Genomic DNA, 24260 nt, shown 5'->3' on the forward strand with positions numbered 1-24260 from the left:
TTTTTGATGCAATTTCAAAATTATTTTATGATAATCTTTTTAAGTCCCAAAGTTAGAACTAGAGTTCTCTCATGACTCTTATCCAAAGTGTCATTATTTATTTCTCCAGGAAGATTGGCCTCCTGGTCACAAAGAAACATCATCCATGGAAGAGTTTTTTATTGGAAACTTCCTAATTACTATCTCACGTGTGCAATTAGGGCTTTGATGAGTCAGACAAAAGTAAACATGTTATTGGCTCAGGGATGAAAGACCAATAAGGGTGCATATAGTTGCAGATGCAAGAAAAATTAACTGTTACAGGAATAAGCCAGGGATTGGAGGAATTTTCTGGAATTTATTTTCAGGAATTTATTTCAGGATGACTGGCATATTGTATGGAGTTAAAGAAGGTTTGCAGAGACTTGTAGTGTTGGGGAGTACATTGAGCTAACTGAAGTTGGTAATATTGTCCCCATATTGGCAGTAAGGCGAATTCTTGAAGAGGTGTCTGTTATAGGTTAGTGTTAGAGGGCCTTGTTTGCTTAGAGATGAAGATTCTAGATTTGGCATCAGGGCCTGTTGGGATTGGTGGTGTTAGATTATTATAAATCACTAAAGTTGATGAGAGGTAATAGTATTATACTGTTGGTTAATATCTGAAATGTTTAAAGTATGGTTATAAATATTTTGATGGTAAGATTGGATGTTGGATGACATATACAATAATTAATTAGATTGACTGAAGCTACAGTAGCATGAGAGAGTCAGATTATAGAATTTGGGTGGTGACTGTCCCTGAAGGAACACTGAAGCTTTGATAAATCCTCAGATTCATCAAAGAGTACAACGGACCAAGTAACAACTGATACGCCAGGTGATAGACCCAAAGGGGCAGGGTCAGTATCTGCACACTCACTATTTTTCAGGAGCTACAAGAATATGTTGAATGAGAATAAGGAATTTAGAAGGCTCCAGGTATTCAGTGGACCTGACCATTGTGTAATTTGGTCAGAGAAATTAGGGTTTGAGGGCAAAGCTGCTGGGATAAATATAGAGATTAAAAAAAAAGCAGCATGGTAATTGTCTCCCATGGCCCAGGTATGAACCGGTCATATTTCACTCAAGAAGAAATATTTAAATTGACTTTAGGAGGGTGTTAAGTGGGGTGTAAATTAATTGTATTGTCCCTTAAAATCTTAATTGTAATGATTATAGAAAGATCTTACAAAGGTTAGCGGGAAAAAAAATCATAGAAAGCATGAGGAAAGCCTAAACCCAGTAGTATTAGGATTTGATGCAAGCAGAAGCCTAGAAGTAACACTTTGATTAGTAATGACCATGCAGTCTTTAATCAAATAATATTCCCTTCTTTAGGCTTCTTAACAAGCAATATGGGGTTTACAGGTAGTTGTGAAAGGAATTGTTCTAGCTAGGAGCTTACAACTGGCTTTATTCTCGGAAAAACTTCTAGCTTCAGGGAAATAGTCTGAGCAATAGTTTGGAAGGACCCGTGTGAATCCTTATACGAACAACTTCCAAAATACACCTTACATTCTAAGAGTGCTTATTCCATAAATGGTCAGGTGAAATAAGGGTGAGGAATCTATAGTTTCAGGAGTCCTTGCTGGGAGAGTTCAGAAAAGTTGGATGCAGCAATACATGATTGTGAAACTGACTTTCGAGCAGTTGCTCTGGGATTTCCAAGAAAATCCTTCAGGTATACTTAATCAGGCAATTCTTTTTCCGTAACAGATCTCTTCCAAGTAGATTGGCAGGTGGTATCACAAAGGAGATATAAATGTGTTTCCTCCAGCAGCCCTAATGTGTAGACAAAGGCTCAGTCATGGGGATCTCCAGAAGTAGATCAAGTCAAAATACCCCCTGCGGTGATGTAATAACTGCTCCTGAGATCAGTTGTGTTTTATTGCAGTAGGGTTCAAGGTAGAAAGAGTAATGTTTGCCTCTAGTAGAAATATGCGTATTTGTTCTCCTCTTGTTCTGAAAGTGGTAGGAGATACAGTTGGCACCTTGGGAATCCAAAAACAGAGTTCAGTTTATTGCTTGCCAGGCAAGGAGGATCCGTATCTTTTAGAAAAGGACCAGGAGTCTCCCTGAACTGAACGTAGGAAGGCTAGATTTAACATGACAAAATAGCTTTGTCTAAGGGAGATAAAAGCCAGTGTGTTGGTCTCTGGCTGGCTCCAAAGGAGATTGTAAAGTCTCTCTCAGGAGAGGCTATTATTCGATTTTGTGTCATCGACCCTGAGTGCATGAGCCTCAGACAGGTCCAGGATGAGTTATAGAATGTTTTGGCAGGCTCTAAGTCACACAGTAGGGAAAACCACACAGGCTTCTCCTTTCACACATTGGCAAATAAAAAGAGCAAAGAGGATTCAATTTCTTAAAAAAAATCTGTACTCTATGCAAAAAATTAAATGCAAAATATACTACTGGAGGACTATTCACCAAGCAGATAATAGAGGCTGCTTCTTGAGAGGATCCTGGATGGACATCAAGGGATGGTTTTATGTCTATTGTTGCTGCATAGTAAGTGTATAAAAGTATTCATTGAAGGAAGGAAGGAAAGGAAGGAAGGAAAGGAAGGAAGGAAGAAGAAAAAGAAAGAAAGAGAGAGAGAGAGAGAGAGAGAGAGAGAAAGAAAGAAAGAAAAAGAAAGAAAGAAAGAAAGAAAAAGAAAAAGGAAAAGAAAGAAACAGAAAGAAAGAAAGAAAAGAAGTGCATTCATTGATTGTACAATTGAAGACTATATCAGGGAGAAGTAGAGTTAAGCAAGTAACAATGAGTTGCATAGACAGTTCATCTGAGAGGTTTGCCAATGCTAGCCGAGGTTAAAGTTCAAAGGACGCTATAGTGGGGCTCTTACTTCTTACCTCACATTTTGTTTTCCAGGCTTCCCTCATACCTTGATGTGTTCCCTCAATAATACCTCCTTGGTCCCCATGACCTTCCAACTGCGTGTCCCTGGGGATGGCGATGGCCACAAAAGCATCTCAAGTTGCGATCAGTATTCAGAGTACAAAAGACCATCTTGGAGCAAGGATGAAATACCCATTATGAAACCAAAAGAATTCACCATCACTCCCAGCAGTGGCACCATCCGCCCCCAGGGATTTGCTGCTATCAGGGTAAAGTGCACAGCCTTCCAGCACATACGGCCAAGGAGCCAAACTCTCAAATAGTTACTAGGACCACAGCTAAGGTGTGCTTTCCATGCCCACCATCAGTGGGAGAGAGTGCCTCTAATTCACATGGAAAAGTGGGCCTGTAAAGGAAGAAACTACTGGGGCCAGAGAAACTAGCTACAAATATATTGGGCAAAAAGAACAGACACTGCTCTAGGGCATTTCCATGAATCTAGATGCATTGCCTTCACCAGAACAATGGATCCTAGTGATTCATAGTGTAACTGCTGCTCTATTATAGATAGTGTACATGGTGGTACAAATATTAAAAGATTTAAGAATTCATTGATAACTAAGGCCTACTTTCCTTCAGAATCAAATCGGTTATACCAATAAAAGTCCAGATTTGTGCCACAGATGATACCCAGTTTTTTAATACAAATCTGGACCTCATGATGAATGTAGATGTGATATTCCTAACAGTGGTTTATATTTAGACCCACAGTGTGATGCTCTCGTTATGGCCACCAGCAGAATTATTTCACAGCTAACTGAGAAATGTTTTACTGTCCTCCCTCACTTACTTTTGCTTCTCCGAAGAGTTAGGTCTAGCATTATTGAAGGCTACTAAGTTGAAATTATTTTATCTTTTTCTGGGAAAGAAAAAAAATAAGGCTTCCATAGCTAAGGTTGGTAATTTTCTCTTTAGTCATTATCTTTGAATATTTAATTCAGCTATGGTCTTATCCCCCACATTTGTTTTAAATGTTTTATAATATCTCACCATGAATCCACTCATCCTCAATCTCTCTCTTCTGGGACTTCTTGGCTCTTCCAAGGGCTTCTCCATGGACCTAATGAGGTTTATATCATATATTGTTATAACTTCTCAGGGTTGTGGTTTTAGTCTGCTTGGGCTGCTATTTTTACAAATACTCAAGACTGGGTGGCTCATAAACAACAGAAATTTATTTCTCACAGTTTGGAGACTGAAGTCTGAGATCAGGGTGACAGAATGGTAGGGTTCTGGTGAGGGGCCTCTTTTAGGTGGCAGACTGCTGACTTCCTGAGTCCTCACATGGTGGGAGGAGCTGGGGAGCTCTGTGGGATCTTTTTTATAAGGGCACTAATCTTGTTCATGAGGGCTCCACCCTCATGACCTAATCACCCCCAGGTGGCCCCACCTCCTAATTACCATCACACTGGGGTTAGGACTTCAACATATGAATTTTGTTGGCGGGGGGAGTGGGGAGGACACAACCATTCAGATCATAGCAGTTTCTACCTGTGACTTTCCCAGGAAGAAGCACTGTTGCAAAGAATTTATTTTGTATTTAGTGCTCAGCTTACACATTACCTACCTTTCCTTTTTGCCTCTCGCACATCACACAGGAAGACTTCAGAAGCCATGGCATCCATCTAGCAGCCTTCTGCCAGAGCTCCTTGTTCTTCTGCCTTCTGACCTTGGCTCAGAGATATAAACAGGGCTTCCTCACTCCAGGCATCTCTGCATGCTGGGGCAACTACTTCTCTCTGAATCTGACAAGTTTGCTTTCCAAATCAACAGCTCCATCTTCTTTTCCCCTTTATATTTAGAAAAGCTTTCTTTAAGCTTCAGTTTTCGCTCCTGAACTATACTTCAACCATGTCTGCGTAGACTAGAATTTGCATCCAATGATTCCCTTTGCAACCAAGAAAAGATTTTTAATTAGTCCTTCATACATAATTTATAGATAGAAAAGCTTTCACCTATGTCAGAAGCTGTTCTCCACATTTAGAAGTATCTCTTCCACTACAAATCATCTTTAAGCAATTAAAAATTGTGACAAGACTTCAACAGCCTGAATGTAAAATTTCACAATAATAAATAACAAAACATAGGGTAAAATATATATACTGGGCACATATTGTCCTTGAATAGACCTTTATTTGGAGCTTCCTGTTTTCTGCTTTAATAATATGGAGGGTAAGGGGAGAGAGAAGATTTTGATTTTTTTTTTTTTAAGATTTTACTTATTTGTCAGCGAGCGAGCACAAGCGGGGAGCAGCAGGCAGAAGGAGAAGCAGACTCCCCACTGAGCAGGGAGCCCGATGTGGGACTCGATCCCAGCACCCTGGGATCATGACCTGAGCTGAAGGCAGATGCTTAACTGACTGAGCCACCCAGGCATCCCAAGATTTTGATTTTTCTTGAAAAGACTATTTAGTTGACTCCTTATGCCGGTTTCTGGAACTGTCATGGTAATGTTCATTTATTTTGCTCTAAGAGGGACTTAGCTATAGTGTTTTACTGGTGTATTGAATTTTCATAATGGATATAGCCCAGAGGCATAGAGAACAATTTAAATTGAGTAATTAAAATTTGTTTGATATGGCTCATCCTTCAGGGTCATTTTTCCCCCGATGCAGGTATATGACTTCTCTGATACAGTCTTCTCAGAAATGAGCAAACCTATTGTGCTAAAAGCCATTTGGTTTCTAACCTGGCCTTTGAAAAACCTCAGTAGGCCCTGACCCCGAAATGTAACTTGTTCCACTAAAAATGTAAAATGCCATACATCCCATAATAAAGTACTTAGAAGCCCTACTCATCCGGTGGCCCTCCCCTGCTCCTTTCCCCCCTGAGCAGAGGGAGGGCTGGCCTTGCAGAGAGCCGCTTTTCACCTTTTTCTTTCCAGGTGACCTTGTGCTCCAACACTGTGCAGAAATATGAGCTGGCGCTGGTGGTGGATGTGGAGGGCATCGGGGAAGAAGTGCTGGCGCTCCTAATTACCGCGAGGTATCACACTCACCTGCTTTCTCTCTTCCCCAGCATCCCCTGGGCTGCCAGTAACGGGCTGCATCTCCTAGAGGCAGCACGCCTGCAATCAGTTCCCACTGCATTTGTTCTGCTTTCCTGGGAAGGGAAGCTAAATCTGATATTCAAACAACAAAGCTTTGGAACAGCCAACTGCACCTTTGGTGGAGATAAGAGAAGGGATGTGTGTGTGTGTGTGTTTTGCAGGTGTTAAGAATAATAGTGCTTTCTAATGGTCTGCCTTTCCCAGTAAATAACTGAAAAGGTTTTACCAGGAAAAAATGACCAGTTGCTGGTTTTTATTTTTATCTTTAAATATAGTACTTCAAGGTTATGCCCAGAAAGAACAGTGTTCACAGTCCTGCAGTGGGAGATCCATTTAGCGAGACATCCTGCCTTGGGACACTGTTACCACGACTTAAATGCCGCCCAAATGAGGCCCTCTAACCACATCAACTCCTCAGAACCATCCCCACCTTCTCTGTGTTTTAATAGAGGCAGCAGTGAGCTCTGGGGCCAGCTGAAGATCCTGGCTCTGCCATTTGTCAGTTGTGTCTCCTTGACCAAGTTACCGTCTTTCCCAGGGTGGAATGTGACACTGATGATGACGGTGATCCTAAGTAAATAAATAAAATCATGGGCCACAATTTTGCCAAAGCAAACAGGTGTCCAGGTCTGGGACTTTAGGGGGTATGTATGAAAATGCCATCATCTACATGAAATTACTTAGTAAAAACCTGATAACATGTCCATCCCTAGGGTTTAGGTCTCATGAATTGTGGAAGATGTACCGTAAAAGACTTAAAGGTCAAGGCCTTGCAATGGTCTACTTAGTGTTCCTTCCAAAGACCTAACTAATCATTTTGTTTGTTTAAATACAGCAAAGGCTCTCATCTGGTCCTTTCTATACCCAGGTTTACCTTTTTGCCTAGTCTTGCATTTCTTTTCCTTTCTGGGTGCATCTATTCTGATACTCCCCCTCCTCAGCCCCCTTTCCCAGCAGGTAGCAATAGGAAATCCTGATTTAATAAAAAGGCGGGGGGTGTCTTAAGCAGCTATGTGTTTCCTGCCATGTATACTCTGTGACCCAAGTCGAATACTGTAAGTCCTATCAACCACAGTATTCAGGTAGTAAAGGATTAGCGTTATGAAAGTCATCAGGTCAACTGGCAACTCCATTCTAGCTAAAAATGAACACCGATCCCATGCTAAACCTCAAACTTTGGGTTAACAAGACTCTCTTTCATGTCATTATTTTTGGTGCAATCTGTAGGAACTGCTTGAAGACCCTCAACAAAAGAATCGCTTTTAGAACTTGCAGAGAGCAGGCAGTGACAGCTTGCTGTGCCCTCTAGCACAGGTTAATCAGCTCTCACTGAGTGGGCTCTTGCTCAGTGCTGTGGGCACTGTGCTATGCTGTTCATTCGCATTACCTCCTGTATTTCCCACAACGCTTTGAGAAGAGTTCATTATGCTTTCGTCAGTCCCTAGGATTACCTTCATTTTACCTCTGAGCAAAATGGGACTCTGGGAGGGACAGCAACTTGTTCAAGCTTGTACCTGTTAAGGTCAGTATTTGAGCCTGGCTCTTGATTCAGACACCAGTACTCCTCACCATGGCGCTGTATTGTCACCACTGTCCGTGCCAGTTCCAGGTCGAGCAGCTGTCTGAGCCTACTGATCCAAGACAGCTGTTCTGCACAGGAATTAGAATTATTACCATAATTTAGGATGGTACAGACTGTAGCTAGTCCCTGGGGGACTCTGGCCCAAAGTGTCACAGCTAGTTAGGACCCCATGCTGGTGGCATTGGCCCTATTTGACTTGGAAACCGATCCACTACCCGAAGGATCTGGAACTGTGGGGGCGCCTTGGCAAAACAAGGCCAAATATGAAAAACAATGGAAATGTTAGTCATTACCATGGAAGACTGCTGTTTAAATAGAGTCCTGCTTCCAGCCCTTTTTTTTTATTAAAAAGTGGTGACTGGGGGCTAAGGATAGGGATGACAGGAGAGGAGATTTGAAAATGATTGATATAGTCATTAGAGAAAAACTTTTGTGACAGTGACAAATGGTGTTTAAGTTGGAACTCTGCCTTCTCCATATGTAAACAAGCTCGCTATCCTTGTGAATTCTTTAATGGGCTCCTTCCTTTGAGCAGGTGTATTGTACCTACCCTCCACATGGTTAACCCAGAGGTGGACTTCGGGCACTGCTTCCTGAAGTACCCCTACGAGAAAGCAGTCCAGCTTGTCAATCATGATGACCTCCCAGGGTGCTATACGGTCCTGCCTCAGGTGAGTTATGTTATCCTTTTTCAGTGTTGATTTTTCTTTGGTTGGATTTTCTTGATGAGAAAGAGAAACCCTTCTAAAGAGCCATATTCCTCAACACATGACCTTCTGTTATTCTGATTTTTAACCCTGGGATAATCTGGGCATGGGGTCATAGAGCCGCAGCTGGATTGCCACCTGCATGATTGAGCAGCTACAGGTGTAAACAGTTATTAATTTCCCAGGGAAATTGTCTTTGATAAAAAAAGGAGAGGGTCAATTAAGCCAACATGCAGAAGTTGCACCTGCAATTCATTGCCTATGAATTAATCATTCATGGGAAATGAGGCAGAGCTAGGAGTTTTCATTTATGGCCATGGCTGTGACTTGAACACCATCACTAAGATACGGTAATGCAATATTTATAAATGGACTCGTTGAACTAGAAGGCTAGAGATACTACACAAGAAAAAAAGAAATCGTCTCCTAATGTTTTATGAAATGGATCTGTCCGCATGCCACTACACCTAGCTAAGTGGGACACTTAAGCAATTAAATACATGTGGATTAAAGATTCAAAACTATCTGTACAGATCAAAATAATGGAAGATTACTAAAGGGATGCAATTTACCAAGAATGCATTTGGATTTAAAACTCTATTGCTCTGTAAGGACAGTACTCTAGTAAAAATTCATGCAAAAAAACCCCAAATCAAATGGGGTTTTTATTTGACCATAGGTTCAAAATGAGTTCAAAGACCAGTATGGAAGCCATGGAACCAAAGCAGGTTAGGCTGTATCAGAGGAACACAGGGGTCAGCTAAAGGAAGGAGATGGCCACTGATCAAGGCAGTGCCAGATTTTATCTTCAGATCTTGACATCATAATTTTTTAGTGGAAACATAAAAAAAAAATCGTGTGTGGAGTAACCAGAATGGCAATCAACATCATCTGGAAATCCAAGTTCTATGAGAAGCACAGTGTTTAATCAGGAACAGAAAAGACAGGATGAAATAGCCATCCTTTACTAGTTGAAGGGCCATTACGTAAAAGGGGAAATTAGAATTATTCTATGGGGTTCTCTGAGACAAAACCAGAAGCCAAGGGTTGGGTTGATGGGAGACAACTTTTCTAACTTTTAGGTGATTGACAGTGGAACAGGCTAGCCTTGAGTGGCACATGATCATCTCGAGAACTCATAGCAGAGCCTGCCCCTGGGGTGATGAGGGAGCTTTTTCTGCACAGCTAGGCTGGGAGAAGGGTGAGGTGCTAGCTTTGAGCACAGAATTTAAAGGGGGAGCCAAAAAACTCAGTCATCAAGATAAGTCATATTTTCATGTCACATTTTAAGAAATCCAAATCAATGCAAAATTAAAACAAAATATCAAAATATTAGATAAAGACAGAATCGGCATTGCTGATCTTCCCTTTGGCTTCAGGCCCGAGTAAGGCTGGCAGAGTACTGCTGCATCGGCATGCTGAGTTAGATTAGGCCGTGTTAGGCCAGCCCAAGTGTAAAGACCATGGGGGGGGTCTCTGGACAGCCAAAATCTGTACGCTCTGTTTTTCTTTCCAGGAGGTGAGGTTTCCCAGAAGTACTAACTTATTTGGTCATGGTCATTTTTAAAGTTGTATTTGTTGCTGTTTTTCATAAAAGCTAGTGGGGTGGGGTGCCTGGGTGGCTCAGTTGGTTGAGTGGCTGACTTTTGATTTCAGCTCAGGTCATGATCTCAGGGTCCTGGGATTGAGCCCAATGTCGGGCTCCACACTCAGCAGGGAGTCTGCTTGAGATTCTCTCCCTCTCCCTCTGCCCCACCCCCTGCTTCCCTTCTCTCTCTCTCAAATACAATCAATAAATCTTTAAAAAAAAAACTTGTAATATGTTACAGAGCAAGGTTTTGAAGAACATACAGTGATAAACGCTGGTTAACATTCATTCATTCATTCATTCATTCACCTACCTATTTTGCCATTTAAAAAAACACATACTAAGCATATGTTTTGGGCCAGAAAATGGGCATGTATTGAGGAGAGGCCCAGGTCATGCCCTAGGAAGTTTGACAGTCCATGGAACAGATGGACACATAGATAGTACACACTGTGGACTAATGGACTACAGGATGCCCCCTGGGGACAGGGAAAAGCCCTGGGTCTAGAGCATGGGGGATACCTGCAGGTGTTCAGGATGGATATTCAGCTCAGTCGAAGGGAGGGGGCATTCCAGGAAGAGTAACACAAGTACAGAGGGCTGGAGGTAGGAAGCAGTATCATGTGTTCAGGAAATACCAGGAGCCTCTGTTGACAAAGCACAAAGGGACGAGGTTGGGGGAGGGGGTGAAGCATGAAGACCTGGAGGGCCAGGCCAAGGAATTCGGCCCCATGGACTAATTCACGTTGCGGATAATTTCAGCATCTTGCTGGGTTGTGCACTTTGGATTGGGGCCTCATGCACACCCCTCTTCCCTTTAGCAGAATTGAGGTGCTCATCCCCATTCACTTGCCTGAATGGTGACACACTCTTAAAGAACCTCCGTGGACTCAGAATGACACTTGTTTCAAAATAACTTAATATGCTATTTCATTCATACCCTGCCAGGGACTTGCTTATCCATCTGGCTTTTCTCTCCCACCAGGTATATGGAGACACACCTGCCGTGTTACTCTCCAGCCCCATGCCCTGTGGAGTCATCCCTCCCCACAGCACCGTTCACATACCTCTGGCCCTGGAGACCCAGGTCACTGGGGAATATAGGTCCACAGTTTACATCTCGACCTTTGGGAGCCCGGACCCCCCTATGGTGAGAGCCAATTTTCAGAATTACAGTTAAACTTTTAAAAATTATTTTATGTTAGCATACAGTGCATCATTAGTTTTTGATGTAGTGTTCCATGATTCATTGTTTGCATATAACACCCAGTGCTCCACGCAATACTTGCCCTCCTTAATACCCACCACCCATCTCCCCCCTCCCTTCTGTAACTCTCAGTTTGATTCCCGAAGTCCAGAGTCTCTCGTGGTTTGTCTCCCTCTCTGATTTCCACCCCCCCGTCAGTTTCCCCTTCCTTCTCCTAATGTCCTCCATGCTATTCTTGATGTTCCACAAATAAGTGAAACCACATGATAATTGTTTTTCTCTGCTTGACTTATTTCACTCAGTATAATCCCCTCCAGTTCCTTCCATGTCAATGCAAATGGTGGGTATTCATCCTTTCTGATGACTGATAATCCATTGTGTATATGGACCACATCTTCTTTATCCATTCGTCTGTTGAAGGGCATCTCAGCTCCTTCCACACTTTGGCTGTTGTGGTGCATGTGGCCCTTCTTTTCACTACATCTGTATCTTTGGGGTAAATACCCAGTATTTCAAATCAAAACCACATTGAGATACCACCTTACACCGGTTAGAATGGCAAAACTTGACAAGGCAAGAATTACAGTTAAAATCGCTGTACTTCTTGCATACTCCATATTTGCTATCTTCTGGTTTACATTTTCATTCTGCAATAGTAAAATACTGTTGCTGTTTGTTTGAAGTGATTCTGAATGTTTACAGAGTAAACTAGGGTTTTGCTTTTATCTCTTCATGTAAGGTGCCATAGATAAGCCACCTGACTTAAAAAGCATCACAAAGACAGGCCAACTCGTAAAGTGCCACTGGTGCAGGCACCTGCCATGAGAAGGTCACTTGCTGAGCAGACAAAAGAAGAAGGCCCCTCTTCCTCAGGCAAACACCATGCCTTGGTGAAGGCACAGGGCTGGGGAGAGCAGAACAAGGTGGATTTCAGTCCCCGACCTACACAGCTGTGTGTCGTGGACAGCCCTATTGTTTCCTCTCAGTATGCATCTTGGGCTGACCAGGCAAGCCAATCATCCTTCTTGGGGAGGAATTCCAGGCTGGATTCATGGATCTGACCAGCATGGCCATCTCTGTGTCCCTCTGACCACAGAGTACAGAGAGAAGGAATGACAGTTCTCATAAGCACCCTTTAATGCCGCTGCACTTTATAAAAGTGGTGGCCGGAAGCTTCTGTTTCAAACAGTCTCCAAGGCCAGCCATTTTTAGCTATTCTCCTGTTCTTTCTCTTGCGTGGAACACAGGTATGTCGCATAAAAAGCATCGGAGAAGGCCCAGTTATCTATGTACATCCCACTCAAGTTGATTTTGGCAATATCTATGTCCTAAAGGACTACCCGAGGATTCTCAACCTATCTAACCAGTCCTTCATCCCCGCATTATTTCAAGCACGCATGGTGAGTAGATGGCGGGATAATCATGGGATGAAAATACAGCTTCGCCTATACTTATAGGCAGTGGTCCTGTTTTTACAAAATGCCTTTGAAAATGATCACCAGAAGTAGAGATTTATATGGTTCGACTGTCATTCTCATCCCCAGTTCCTCTTTATTATAACCCTTTTGTTGGCTAAGAAACACAATATGCATATAGTTTGGTAAACAAGCAAATATATTTAGTATAATTTCGGGAGGATGCTTCAAAGATCTTATTACTGAAGTATACCTAAGCCCCCACCTCCAGAAAACACCTTTTTTTTTTTTTAAAGTTAGCAGAATATTTTACTTATAAACATAGTGCAAAAGTTAAAGATTTTTTAAAATGACATTTTATAATAGTCTTTGATTCTAGAAAGCCAAACATTCCATAATTAGTAAATCACATATGAAAAATGAACAGCCTTAAATGACCAAAGAAAGAATATAAATTGCTTGTCGCATCTCAAACTTCAGAGAGAAACTGCCTGACGAGGTTACCTCCTGAATGGCTATGAGCCCTGTGTTCTCTCCCTCAGAAGGGACCCTGGTGACTGGCACCTGGCTGGCCTGTCCTCAGGGTGCACAGTGATCTCTTGGACCAGGAGAGCAAAGTTCATGCCCAGCATGTTCCCAGCTCACGTACAAGAACGTGAAAATAATTGGCACCTTTTAAATGTCTCTGTAACTGAAAATGCCTTTTTATATTTAATTTGAACCCTTTTGGCCACAAATATGTTAGCATACTTATTCTAGTTTTATCCTCTCTTCCTTTTAGCAATATTTTAACGTAGTTTATAAGGATGTGTGAAATACAGCAAGATAGTATTTGCCAAAAGTTGAAATTAAAGAAAACAGCAAAACAAGGATTGATGCAAAAATAGATATGTAATAGTTCTAGAATGAGTCTGTCTTATGTCTGTGTATTTTATAATGATATTTAGATCTGCTAGTCATCTATAAGCTAATTTTTAACAGATAATACCAATTTTTACAGAATTTAGAAATTTCTCATCCAGCAATTGAAAATATTTTTAATTTTAGAAAAATGTTTATAAATTTAAATATAAAATTTTACCAGCATAGCCCTTCTCCTATCCCCAAGTTATTGATATTGGAATGAATGCTAACATTTGGTTTTAGTATTTGTCAGATATTTCTGAAAAATCAATTATTAATTTTTTAAAAGTCACCCATTAGAAGGAACAGGATCATAGTTTTCTGCTGACTTGTGGCGGCTCCTCAGAGTCATTGGTCCCAATAAGCACTCATTTACTGTTGTTCCTTTTTATTATCATTTGTCATTAGTTCTTATAAAGGCAGCCATTTCCTGCACAGGCACTGCTCTTTGTAGCATGAGCTTTGGACACAACCGCACCCTTGTCCCAGTGCCTTGTGGGTCTTGTGTGGAGAATAATGTCTAATAATATTTAAAGAAAAATCCTACAGAAAAGACGCCTCGGCTAGTCTTTATCCAATGAGTTTGTTGATGGTTTGGTGGAAAGCAAGCATACTGCCTAGGAAGGGTTGCTTGTGGTCCAGCTTTGTGTGTGCTGAGTTCCCAGTGGAGGAGGCAGAGAGACATCCCAGTTGTCGAGGTGGCCCGGGAGGGTCCGAGCAGATTACAGAGGAAGGGATGGGCGGAAACCACCAGAACGCTTAGGTACCAGGGTAGCACCCGCCACCTGGTTCATTCTCAGGTAGCTCCAGATTTCACTTTTTGATACATGTTAAAAACCAAAAAATCACACCAAGAATCTATTGGTTTTTACTAATACAGTTTACAGATTGAATGACCCAGCTGGTTGTTAAAATGGGATTTTTTTCTTTTCCACAAAGGTTGCGTGATTCCATCTTTTGATTCTTTAGTATCCTCTTAAACGAGCAAGCTCCAGTTCCAAGCAGCCAAACGTGTGATATGAGCGATCTGTTGTAGACTGTTTTTCCCGCATACCCTCTCTTGGAAAACTGGTGTTGGTTGAGCTGATTGTACTTCCAGCATAAAAGTAGTTTCAACTGTAATTCTCATGGCTGAAAAGTTAACTCCTTTCATATTTCAGCTGGATTTTTTTGTGGATATCCTAGTAAATAAATACTAATGTGGTAATATTATAGGAATTGAATGACACTAACTGGGAAATTAACTACAGTGGGAAGAAATAAAAATACCATTTACTAAATTTTGAAATTGATGTACAGTGCTGAACCTGCAAATTCATTCTCACAGAAATTACCAGGCATTAGGGAAAAGTTTCAGTTACTAGTTTTTTTCCCTAAGTAAGCTGAGAGTTCAGTACCCACCTTAGCGGTAGTCAAGTATTTGTTGCATTTCATTTCTCACTCAGAGATAAGCAGGGCAAGGGCACACTCTTCACTTCTATGATTACTAAGGATTCAGGTCTGGAAGTTCTCTCTTCCTGCTGGATGCCCTGAGAAGCGGGCTCATCTTCTCTCCTCTTTTGGCTGTTGGAAAATGTCAGCCTTCCCGCGATGCGGCTCCCACTGTCAGCTGCTTGCCACGCTCAGCCTTGTGCATGGCCCACACATCACAGCAACCATTGTGATTAGATTCTCCCTTGCTTGGCAAGAGACATGTATTTGCCATCAGCTGCAGGGGCAGGAGATAGGAAGCTGGAAGCCCACCTTCATCATGCTGTTGGGAAAATAAATTACACTTGGAGTGTTTCTGAATTTCTCAGAAATAAATGCTGTATTAAAAAAAAATAACTAAAAACCCTGAAACTTCTTAGTATAATATGGAGTGAAGAAACAGTGAAGATTATATTTTTTTTCTGTTTCAGTAAAGCTTAACTTGTTCTGAGTGTTAAAAAAAAAAATTGATTAGTAAAAGAGTGTTGTGTGACCTGGAACAGTTAAGTTCTCCTTTGCTTTGGGATGGCTGAAAGACCAGCCTCCCCTAAAGGTTCGCTGTGGCTGATTTATTTGGATTTAAGATGAAGGACTCAAAACAATAGAGTAAGTCACCTCTGGTTTGGAGGGTTAAAAATATCAGAATGTGAGAGCAAAGCAGAGAAAGGCCATTTTGGCCAGAGTGTGTAGGCTCTGCTTTACCCACAGCGCCCCTGCCTTCTCTCTGGGTGACGGCAGAAATGAGGCAAGAGTATGGTAGTCCTCTGCACCCTAGGACCGTCTTAAGAGATCACACCGCATGATGTGTGTGTGAAGAGAAGATAGAATGAGCTGTTTCTCAGTTTTCAGTGGGTACATTAGCTCTGCTATGGGAATGAACCACTGCATCTATGGAAGGAAACAAGTAAGGAAAAAGGTATATGGAAAAAGGAAAAGAAATGGGCATGAATCCGAGACCAAATGCAGTTGTTATACCTCTTTATATATATTTTTTTGTTTCTTATAGATTTTGCAAAATAGTAGCTTTGTTTACTAAGGCATACATTTACGACATAGTACTTGGGTTTTAGCTCCTAGCTCAACTCTTCTGTTGAATATGATTTATGCCATAACTTTCTGTGTCCTCAAACATACCCACTCCCTTAAGGTTTGCAGTGTCCCCATTGAGCAGATCAGATAACTGAAGTTCTCTTGGTTGAGAGAATTGCCCACAGTTATACGTGAAAGAGTGGCATCCCCTCTGCTATAACTCAGATTTTCTGAATTTTAGTCCACTCCTTTTTTGTTTTACCACAGAAATGTTTGATTCTAGAGGTCAAGAACTGTGTGTATCTAACATATTTTTTAATACAGAAAAATTTAAGAGAGATGCTTAACACTGGAAGCTAACACATGTTAACCTTTCCCCACACTTACCTCAGATCCTTTACTTTAAAGAAATCATGTGGTAATGTTAAAGTTGGAGCCCCATCTATTCTCCTTGTCAGTCTCATTTTTTATTCTTTTTTCAGAGACAACCTTATGAATTTGATGTGTATACAAGCCATGCTTTTTATATTACAAGTATATATGTGTTTATAAATATTCTACAGTGACATTTTGTTGCTTTTTAAATGTATATAAATTATATCACTGCATGTAACATTTAGTGACTCATTTTTTTAGACTCAAGATTATGTTTTCAATATCTATTCATGTTAATACCATAAATCTATTTAATTCATTTTAACTGCTGTGAGTATTCCATTTACGAATGGTTTATCTCTTTGCCCACTAGTTGACAGTTGGGTTATCATAACAATACTTTAGTTAACAGATATAGGTCTCCTTGTGTGCATATGCAAGATACATATACTTTTGGGTATGTAAGAAAGGGTATACGTCTAGCAGTGGAATTGTTGGGTCTTAGGACAAGTGCACTGTCAACTTTATTAGATATTGCCAAATTACTCTGTAAGGTGATTATATCAATGTGCCCTTCCAAGATGGTTTGAGACATCTATTTCTTCAGCAGGCTAAAATTTATTATTGTCAAGTTCTTGCTAGTCTGAAAATAGAATACAATTTAATTTGTATTTCCCTTATTACTGTTGAGAATTTTTTCATTTAGGTCTCCTCTTCTGTCAATTATCCATTATCAATGACCTATTTGTAGATGTTCTTTATACATCATGGGTACTGACCCTTTGTTTATAATGGGGTTTTGGATTTTCTAAAGACGTTTTTAATTTAATGTCAACTTTATGAATCTTTCCTTCCTTGTGTCTGTTTTTTTTTATTTATGGTTTAAGAAATATATCCCTGCTCTTCTGTTTAAATAGCTTTAGACTAATTTTTCATGTCTTTAATCCAACTAAATTTATTTCTGTATAAATGTGGGTAAAGTCTATTTTCTTTTTCATAAAGAAAGCCATGGGGTGCCTTGGTGGCTCAGTCAGTTAAGCATCTGTCTTTGGCTGGCTCAGGTCATGATCCCAGGGTCTTGGGATTGAGTTCTGCTTCGGGCTAGGAAGCTTAGTGGGGAGTCTGTTTCTTCCTCTCCCTCTACCCCTCCCCCCTGCTTGTGCTCTCTCTCTCTCTCTCAAATAAATTAAAACAAATCTAAAAAAAAAAGTCAGTTGTCCTATCACCAGTTACTTGATAGCCCTTTCATTTTCCATTGATTTATAAAGCCTTCTCTGTTATATTCCAGATCTAATATGTACCTGGATATGTTTCTGAGCTTTTTGTTGTATTCCATTTATGGTACCCCAGTGTCAGTATCCCCACTGTCTTAAATGGTGCAGCTTAATGATAACAATAATAGGTAACACTCATTCTGTACCAGGCTCTTTGTGTGTATTTATGTAATCCTCTACAACTTGAATAAATGGGTATGAGGCACAGGGATGATGAATAAGTAGTCCAAATTTACATGACTAGAAAATGAACACTAATAGCTGTACTGCTATCATTAGTCTGAATATCTATTAGGGTTTCTTTCATGTCCTTTTAATAAAGGCTTATACATCTTTTGTCATCTCTTCTAAGTTTCTTCTTGTGAATGGCACCTTATTTTTATTGCATTTTCTAATTAAATATTAACCATGTCAAAACAGGGTGGTTTGACCACCTGAGAGATTATATTGTCTCCCCCCCTTTCTTTTTTTACTTTTTAAATATTTTAAATTTTATTTTTTTATTTTTTGCTTTTCCTTTTCTTTTTTGGTTTCTGACCTCTTCGGATTTATCTAGTGTGTATTTGGCTTGGGTCATGGTTGATATTTTTGAGTCTGCTCACTTGCTCATCCATTCTTCTCTGGGCAAAATGACTAGAAGGAGAAATTCATAACAAAAGAAAGAACCAGAGGTAATGTTCTCTGCCACAGATCTAATTGATATGGATATAAGTAAGATGTCAGAGATGGAATTCAGGATAACAATTATAAAGTTAATAGCTGGGCTTGAAAAAAGCATAAAAGACACTAGAAAATCTCTTAGTGCAGAAATGAGATATCAGACCGAACTTAAAAAATGCTATAATGAGATGCAGTCTAAATTGAATGCTCTAATAGGTAGGGTGAATGAGGCAGAAGAGAGAGTAAGTGATCTAGAAGACAGGCTAATGGAAAGGAAGTTGAGGAAAAGAGAGAAAAAAACGACTAATAGCCCATGAAGAAAGGCTTCAAGAAATTAATGATGCCATGAAACATACCAATGTCAGAATTTTGGGGATGCCTGAGGGTGACGAGAGAGAGGGCCAGAAGGTATATTTGAGAAAATTATAGCTGAGAACTTCCCTAATCTGGGGAAGGAAACAAGCATTCATGTCCAAGAGGTAGAAAGGACCCCTCTCAAAATCAATAAAAATAGATCAACACCTTGACACAGAACAGTGAGGCTTGCAAATTTTAGAGAAAAATAGAAAATCCTGAAAGCAGCTCAAGACAAGAGGCTCCTTACCTATAGAGGGAGGAACATCAGACTAACATCAGACCTATCCACAGAAACCTGGCAGCCAGAAAGAGCTGGCATGATATATTCAGGGTACTCAATGAGAAGGACACGCAGCCAAGAATATTTTATCCAGCAAGGTTGTCATTCAGAATGGAAGGAGAGATAAAGAGCTTCCAGGAAAGACAGAAATTGAAAGAATATGTGACCACCAAGCCAGCTCTGCAAGAAATATTAAGGGGGATCCTGTAAGTGAAGAGAGAGCCCCAGACTAACATAGACCAGAAAGAAACAGAGACAATCTACAGAAATAAGGACTTTACAGGCAATACAATGGCACTAGATTCATATCTTTCAATAGTTACTCTGAATGTAAATGGGCTAAATGCTCCAATCAAAAGACACGGGGTATCAGATTGGATAAAAAAGCAAGACCCATCAATATGTTGTCTACAAGAGACTCATTTTAGACCAAAAGACACCTCCAGACTGAAAGGGGGTGGAGAACCATTTACCACGCTAATGGACCTCAAAAGAAAGCTGGGGTAACAATCCTCATATCAGACAAGTTAGATTTTAAACCAAAGACTGTAGTAAGAGATGAAGAGGGACACTATACCATACTTAAAGGGTCTATCCAACAAGAAGATCTAACAATTGTAAATGTTTATGCCCCCAACATGGGAACAGCCATTATATCAAACAATTAATAACCAAAGTAAAGAAACACATTGACAATAATACATTAATAGGAGGGGACTTCAACCCCCAACACTCACAGCAACGGACAGATCATCTAAGCAGAAGATCAACAAAGAAACAAGAACTTTGAATGGCATACTGGACCAGATGGACTTCACAGATATATACAGAACATTCCATCCTAAAACAACAAAATACTCCTTCTTCTCGAGTGCACATGGAACTTTCTCCAGAATAGATCACATACTGGGTCACAAATCAGGTCTCAACCAATACAAAAAGAATGGGATGATTCCCTGCGTATTTTCAGACCACAATGTGTTGAAAATTGAACTCAATCACAAAGAGGAAATTTGGAAGGAGCTCAAACACTTGGAGGTTAAAGAGCATCATGGTAAAGAATAAATGGGTCAACCAGGAAATTAAAGAAGAGTTTAAAAATTCCTTAAAAAATCATGGAAACTAATGAGAATGAAAACACATCTGTTCAAAACCTTTGAGACAGAGCAAAGGCGGTCCTAAGTGGGAAGTACATTGTAATACAAGCCTCTCTCAAAAAATTAGAAAAATCTAAAATACACAAGCTAACCTTATACCTAAAGAAGCTGGAGAAAGAAGAGCAAATAAAGCCTAAACCAAGCAGGAGAAGAGAAATAATAAGATTAGAGCAGAAATCATGAAATAGAAACCAGAAGAACAGTAGACAAATGAAGCTAGAACTTGTTCTTTGAAAGAATTAATAAGATCCATAAACCTCTAATTAGACTTATCCAAAAGAAAAGAGAAGGGACCCAAATTAATAAAATCATGAATGAAAGGGGAGAGATCATGACCAACACCAGGGAAATATAGACAATTTTAAGAATTATGAGCAACTATATGCCAACAAATTAGGCAATCTGGAAGAAATGGATGCATTCCTGGATACTTACAAACTACCAAAACTGAAACAGGAAGAAATAGAAAATCTGAACAGACCAATAACCAGCAAGGAAATTGAAGCAGTAGTCAAAAACCTCCCAAAAAACAGAGTCCAGGGCCAGATGGCTTCCCAGGGGAATTCTACCAAACGTTTTTTTTTTTTAAGATTTTATTTACTTATTTGACAGAGAGAAAGAGACAGAGAGAGGGAACACAATCGGGGGTGGGGGGCGGTGAGAGAGGGAGAAGCAGGCTTCCCGCTGAGCAGGGAGCCCAATGCGGGGCTCGATCCCAGGACCCTGAGATCATGACCTGAGCCAAAGGCAGACGCTTAACAACTGAGCCACCCAGGTGCCCTTCTACCAAACATTTAAAGAAGAAATAATACCTATCCTACTGGAGCTGTTTCAAAAAATAGAAATGGAAGGAAAACTTCCAAACTCGTTTTTTGAGGCCAGCATTATCTTGATCCCAAAACCAGTCAAAGACCCCCATCAGAAAGAAGAATTACAGACCAATATCCCTGATGAACATGGATGCCAAAATACTTACCAAGATCCTAGCCAATAGGATCCAACAGTATATTAAAAGGATTATTCACCACGACAAGTGAAATTTATTCCTGGGCTGTAAGTGTGGTTCAACTTTCGCAAATCAATCAATGTGATAGATCACATTAATAAAAGAAAAGACAAGAATGATATGATCCTCTCAGTTGATGCAGAAAAAGCATTTGACAAAATACAATGTCCTTTCTTGATTAAAACTCTTCGAAGTGTAGGGTTAGAGGGAATATATTTCAATATCATAAAAGCCATCTACAGAAACCCCACAACAAATATCATTCTCAATGGGAAAAAAACTGAGAGCTTTTCCCCTAAGGTCAGGAAAATGACAGCGATGCCCACTCTCACCACTGTTGTTCAACATAGTACTAGAAGTCCTAGCCTCAGCAATCAGACAACAAAAAGAAATAAAAGGCATTCAAATTGGCAAAGAAGTCAAACTCTCACTCTTCGCAGATGACATGATACTTTATGTGGAAAACCAAAAAGACTCCACGCCAAAACTGCTAGAACTCATACAGCAATTCAGCAATGTGGCAGGATACAAAATCTATGCACAGATATCAGTTGCATTTCTATACACTAACAATGTGACTGAAGAAAGAGAAATTAAGGAATCGATCCCATTTACATTTGCAGCAAAAACCATAAGATACCTAGGAATAAACCTAACCAAAGAGGCAAAGGATCTGTACTCAGAAAACTATAGAACACTCATGAAAGAAACTGAGGAAGATGCAGAGAGATGGAAAAACATTCCATGCTCATGGATTGGAAGCATAAATATTGTTAAAATGTCTATACACATTCAATGCAATCCCTATCAAAATGCCATCAACATTTTTCACAGAGCTGGAACAAACAGTCCTGAAATTTGTATGGAACCAGAAAAGACTGAATAGCCAGGGGAATGTTGAAAAAGAAAACCAGAGCTGGAGGCATCACAATGCCTGACTTCAAGCTATATTACAAAGCTGTGATCATCAAGACAGCATGGTACTGGCACAAAAACAGACACATAGATCAATGGAACAGAATAGAGAGCCTGGAAATGGACCCTCAACTCTATGGTCAACTAATCTTCGACAAATCAGGAAAGAATATCCAGGGGAAAAAAGACAGTCTCTTCAATAAATGGTGCTGGGAAAATTGGACATCCACATGCAGAAGAATGAAACTGGACCATTCTCTTACACCATACACAAAGATAAACTCAAAATGGATGCACAATTCACAGTGCTTACCATAGCACATACCCTCCCCAATGTCTATCACACAGCCACCCCATCCCTCCCACCCCCCACCACTCCAGCAACCCTCAGTTTGTTTCCTGAGATTAAGAATTCCTCATATCAGTGAGGTCATATGATACATGTCTTTCTCTGATTGACTTATTTCGCTCAGCATAACACTGTCTAGTTCCATCCACATCGTTGCAAATGGCAAGATCTCATTCCTTTTGATGGCTACATAATATTCCGTTGTATATATACACTACATCTTCTTTATTCATCTGTCGATGGACATCTTGGCTCTTTCCACAGTTTGGCTGTTGTGGACATTGCTGCTATAAACATCGGGGTGCACGTACCCCTTCGGATCCCTACATTTGTATCTTTGGGGTAAATACCCAGTAGTGCAATTGCTGGGTCATAGGGTAGCTCTATTTTTAATGTCTTGAGGAACCTCCATACTGTTTTCCAGAGTGGCTGTACCAGCTTGCATTCCCACCAACAGTATAGGAGGGTTCCCCTTTCTCCACATCCTTGCTAACATCTGTCATTTCCTGTCTTGTTAATTTTAACCATTCTTACTGGTTTAGGTGGTATCTCATTGTGGTTTTGATTTGTTATTTCCCTGATGACAAGTAATGTGGAGCATTTTTTCATGTGTCTTTTGGCCATTTGGATGTCTTCTTTGGAGAAATGTCTGTTCATGCCTTCTACCCATTTCTTGACTGGATTATTTGGGGGTTTTTTTGGGTGTTGAGTTTGATAAATTCTTTATCGATCTTGGATACCAGCCCTTTATCTGATATGTCATTTGCAAATATCTTCTCCCATTCTGTCAGTTGTCTGTTGGTTTTGTTGACTGTTTCCCTTGCTGTGCAAAAGCTTTTTATCTTGATGAAGTCCCAATAGTTCATTTTTGCCCTTGTTTCCCTTGCCTTTGGTGATGTTTCTAGGAAGAAGTTCCTGTGGCTGAGGTCGAAGAGGTTGCTGCCTGTGTTCTCCTCTAGGATTTTGATGAATTCCTGTTTCACATTTAGGTCTTGCATCCATTTTTTAAAATTTTTTTATTGTTATGTTAATCACCATACATTACATCATTAGTTTTTGATGTAGTGTTCCATGATTCATTGTTTGTGTATAACACCCAGTGCTCCATGCAGAGCATGCCCTCTTTAATACCCATCACCAGGCTAACCCATCCTCCCACCCCCCTCCCCTCTAGAACCCTCAGTTTGTTTTTCAGAGTCCATCGTCTCTCATGGTTCGTCTCCCCCTCCGATTTCCCCCACTTCATTCTTCCCCTCCTGCTATCTTCTTCTTCTTTTTTTTTTTTTCTTAACATATACTGCATTATTTGTTTCAGAGGTACAAATCTGTGATTCAACAGTCTTGCACAATTCACAGTGCTCACCATAGCACGTACCCTCCCCAATGTCTATCACCCAGCCACCACAAAAACACACATAGATCAATGGAACAGAATAGAGAGCCCAGAAATGGACCCTCAACTCTATGGTCAACTAATCTTTGACAAAGCAGGAAAGAATGTCCAATGGAAAAAAGACAGTCTCTTCAACAAACGGTGTTGGGAAAATTGGACAGCTACATGCAGAAGAAAAAACTGGACCATTTCCTTACACCACACACAAAGATAGACTCAAAATGGTTGAAAGAGACAGACATAATGAAACAAAGGGGCACCTGCACCCCAGTCTTCATAGCAGCAATATCCACAATAGCCAAACTGTGGAGATGTCCTTCAACAGATGGATGGATAAAGATGTGGTTTAAATATACAATGGAATATTACTCAGCCATTAGAAAGGATGAATACCTACCATTTACATTGATATGGATGGAACTGGAGGTTATTATGCTAGGTGAAATAAGTCAATCAGAGCAAGACAATTATATGGTTTCACTCATATGTGGAATATAAGAAATAGCGCAGAGGATCATGGGGGAAGGGAGGGAAAACTGAATGGGAGGAAATCAGAGAGGGAGACAAACCATGAAAGACTCTTGACTCTGGGAAACAAATTGAGGGTTGTGGAAGGGTAGATGGG

At 40.4% G+C, this 24260-nt stretch overlaps 1 protein-coding gene across 3 annotated transcripts in view; it reads left to right on the forward strand.

The window, feature by feature from the left end:
* Positions 1 to 24260, forward strand: part of HYDIN (HYDIN axonemal central pair apparatus protein) — a 312800-nt gene that overhangs the window by 103916 nt on the left and 184624 nt on the right. For all 3 annotated transcript variants that reach the window (XM_088027478.1, XM_028090615.2, XM_088027479.1), the window contains exons 13-17: positions 2893 to 3128; positions 5804 to 5904; positions 8086 to 8221; positions 10831 to 10995; positions 12300 to 12452. In XM_088027478.1, coding sequence (XP_087883604.1) covers positions 2893 to 3128; positions 5804 to 5904; positions 8086 to 8221; positions 10831 to 10995; positions 12300 to 12452 — 791 coding nt within the window. The remainder of the gene's footprint in view (positions 1 to 2892; positions 3129 to 5803; positions 5905 to 8085; positions 8222 to 10830; positions 10996 to 12299; positions 12453 to 24260) is intronic.

The sequence above is a fragment of the Eumetopias jubatus genome, unplaced genomic scaffold, assembly GCF_037043125.1.
Source record: "Eumetopias jubatus isolate StellerSeaLion01/CBP00866 unplaced genomic scaffold, mEumJub1_p1.0 scaffold_10, whole genome shotgun sequence".
Lineage (NCBI taxonomy): Eukaryota > Metazoa > Chordata > Mammalia > Carnivora > Otariidae > Eumetopias > Eumetopias jubatus.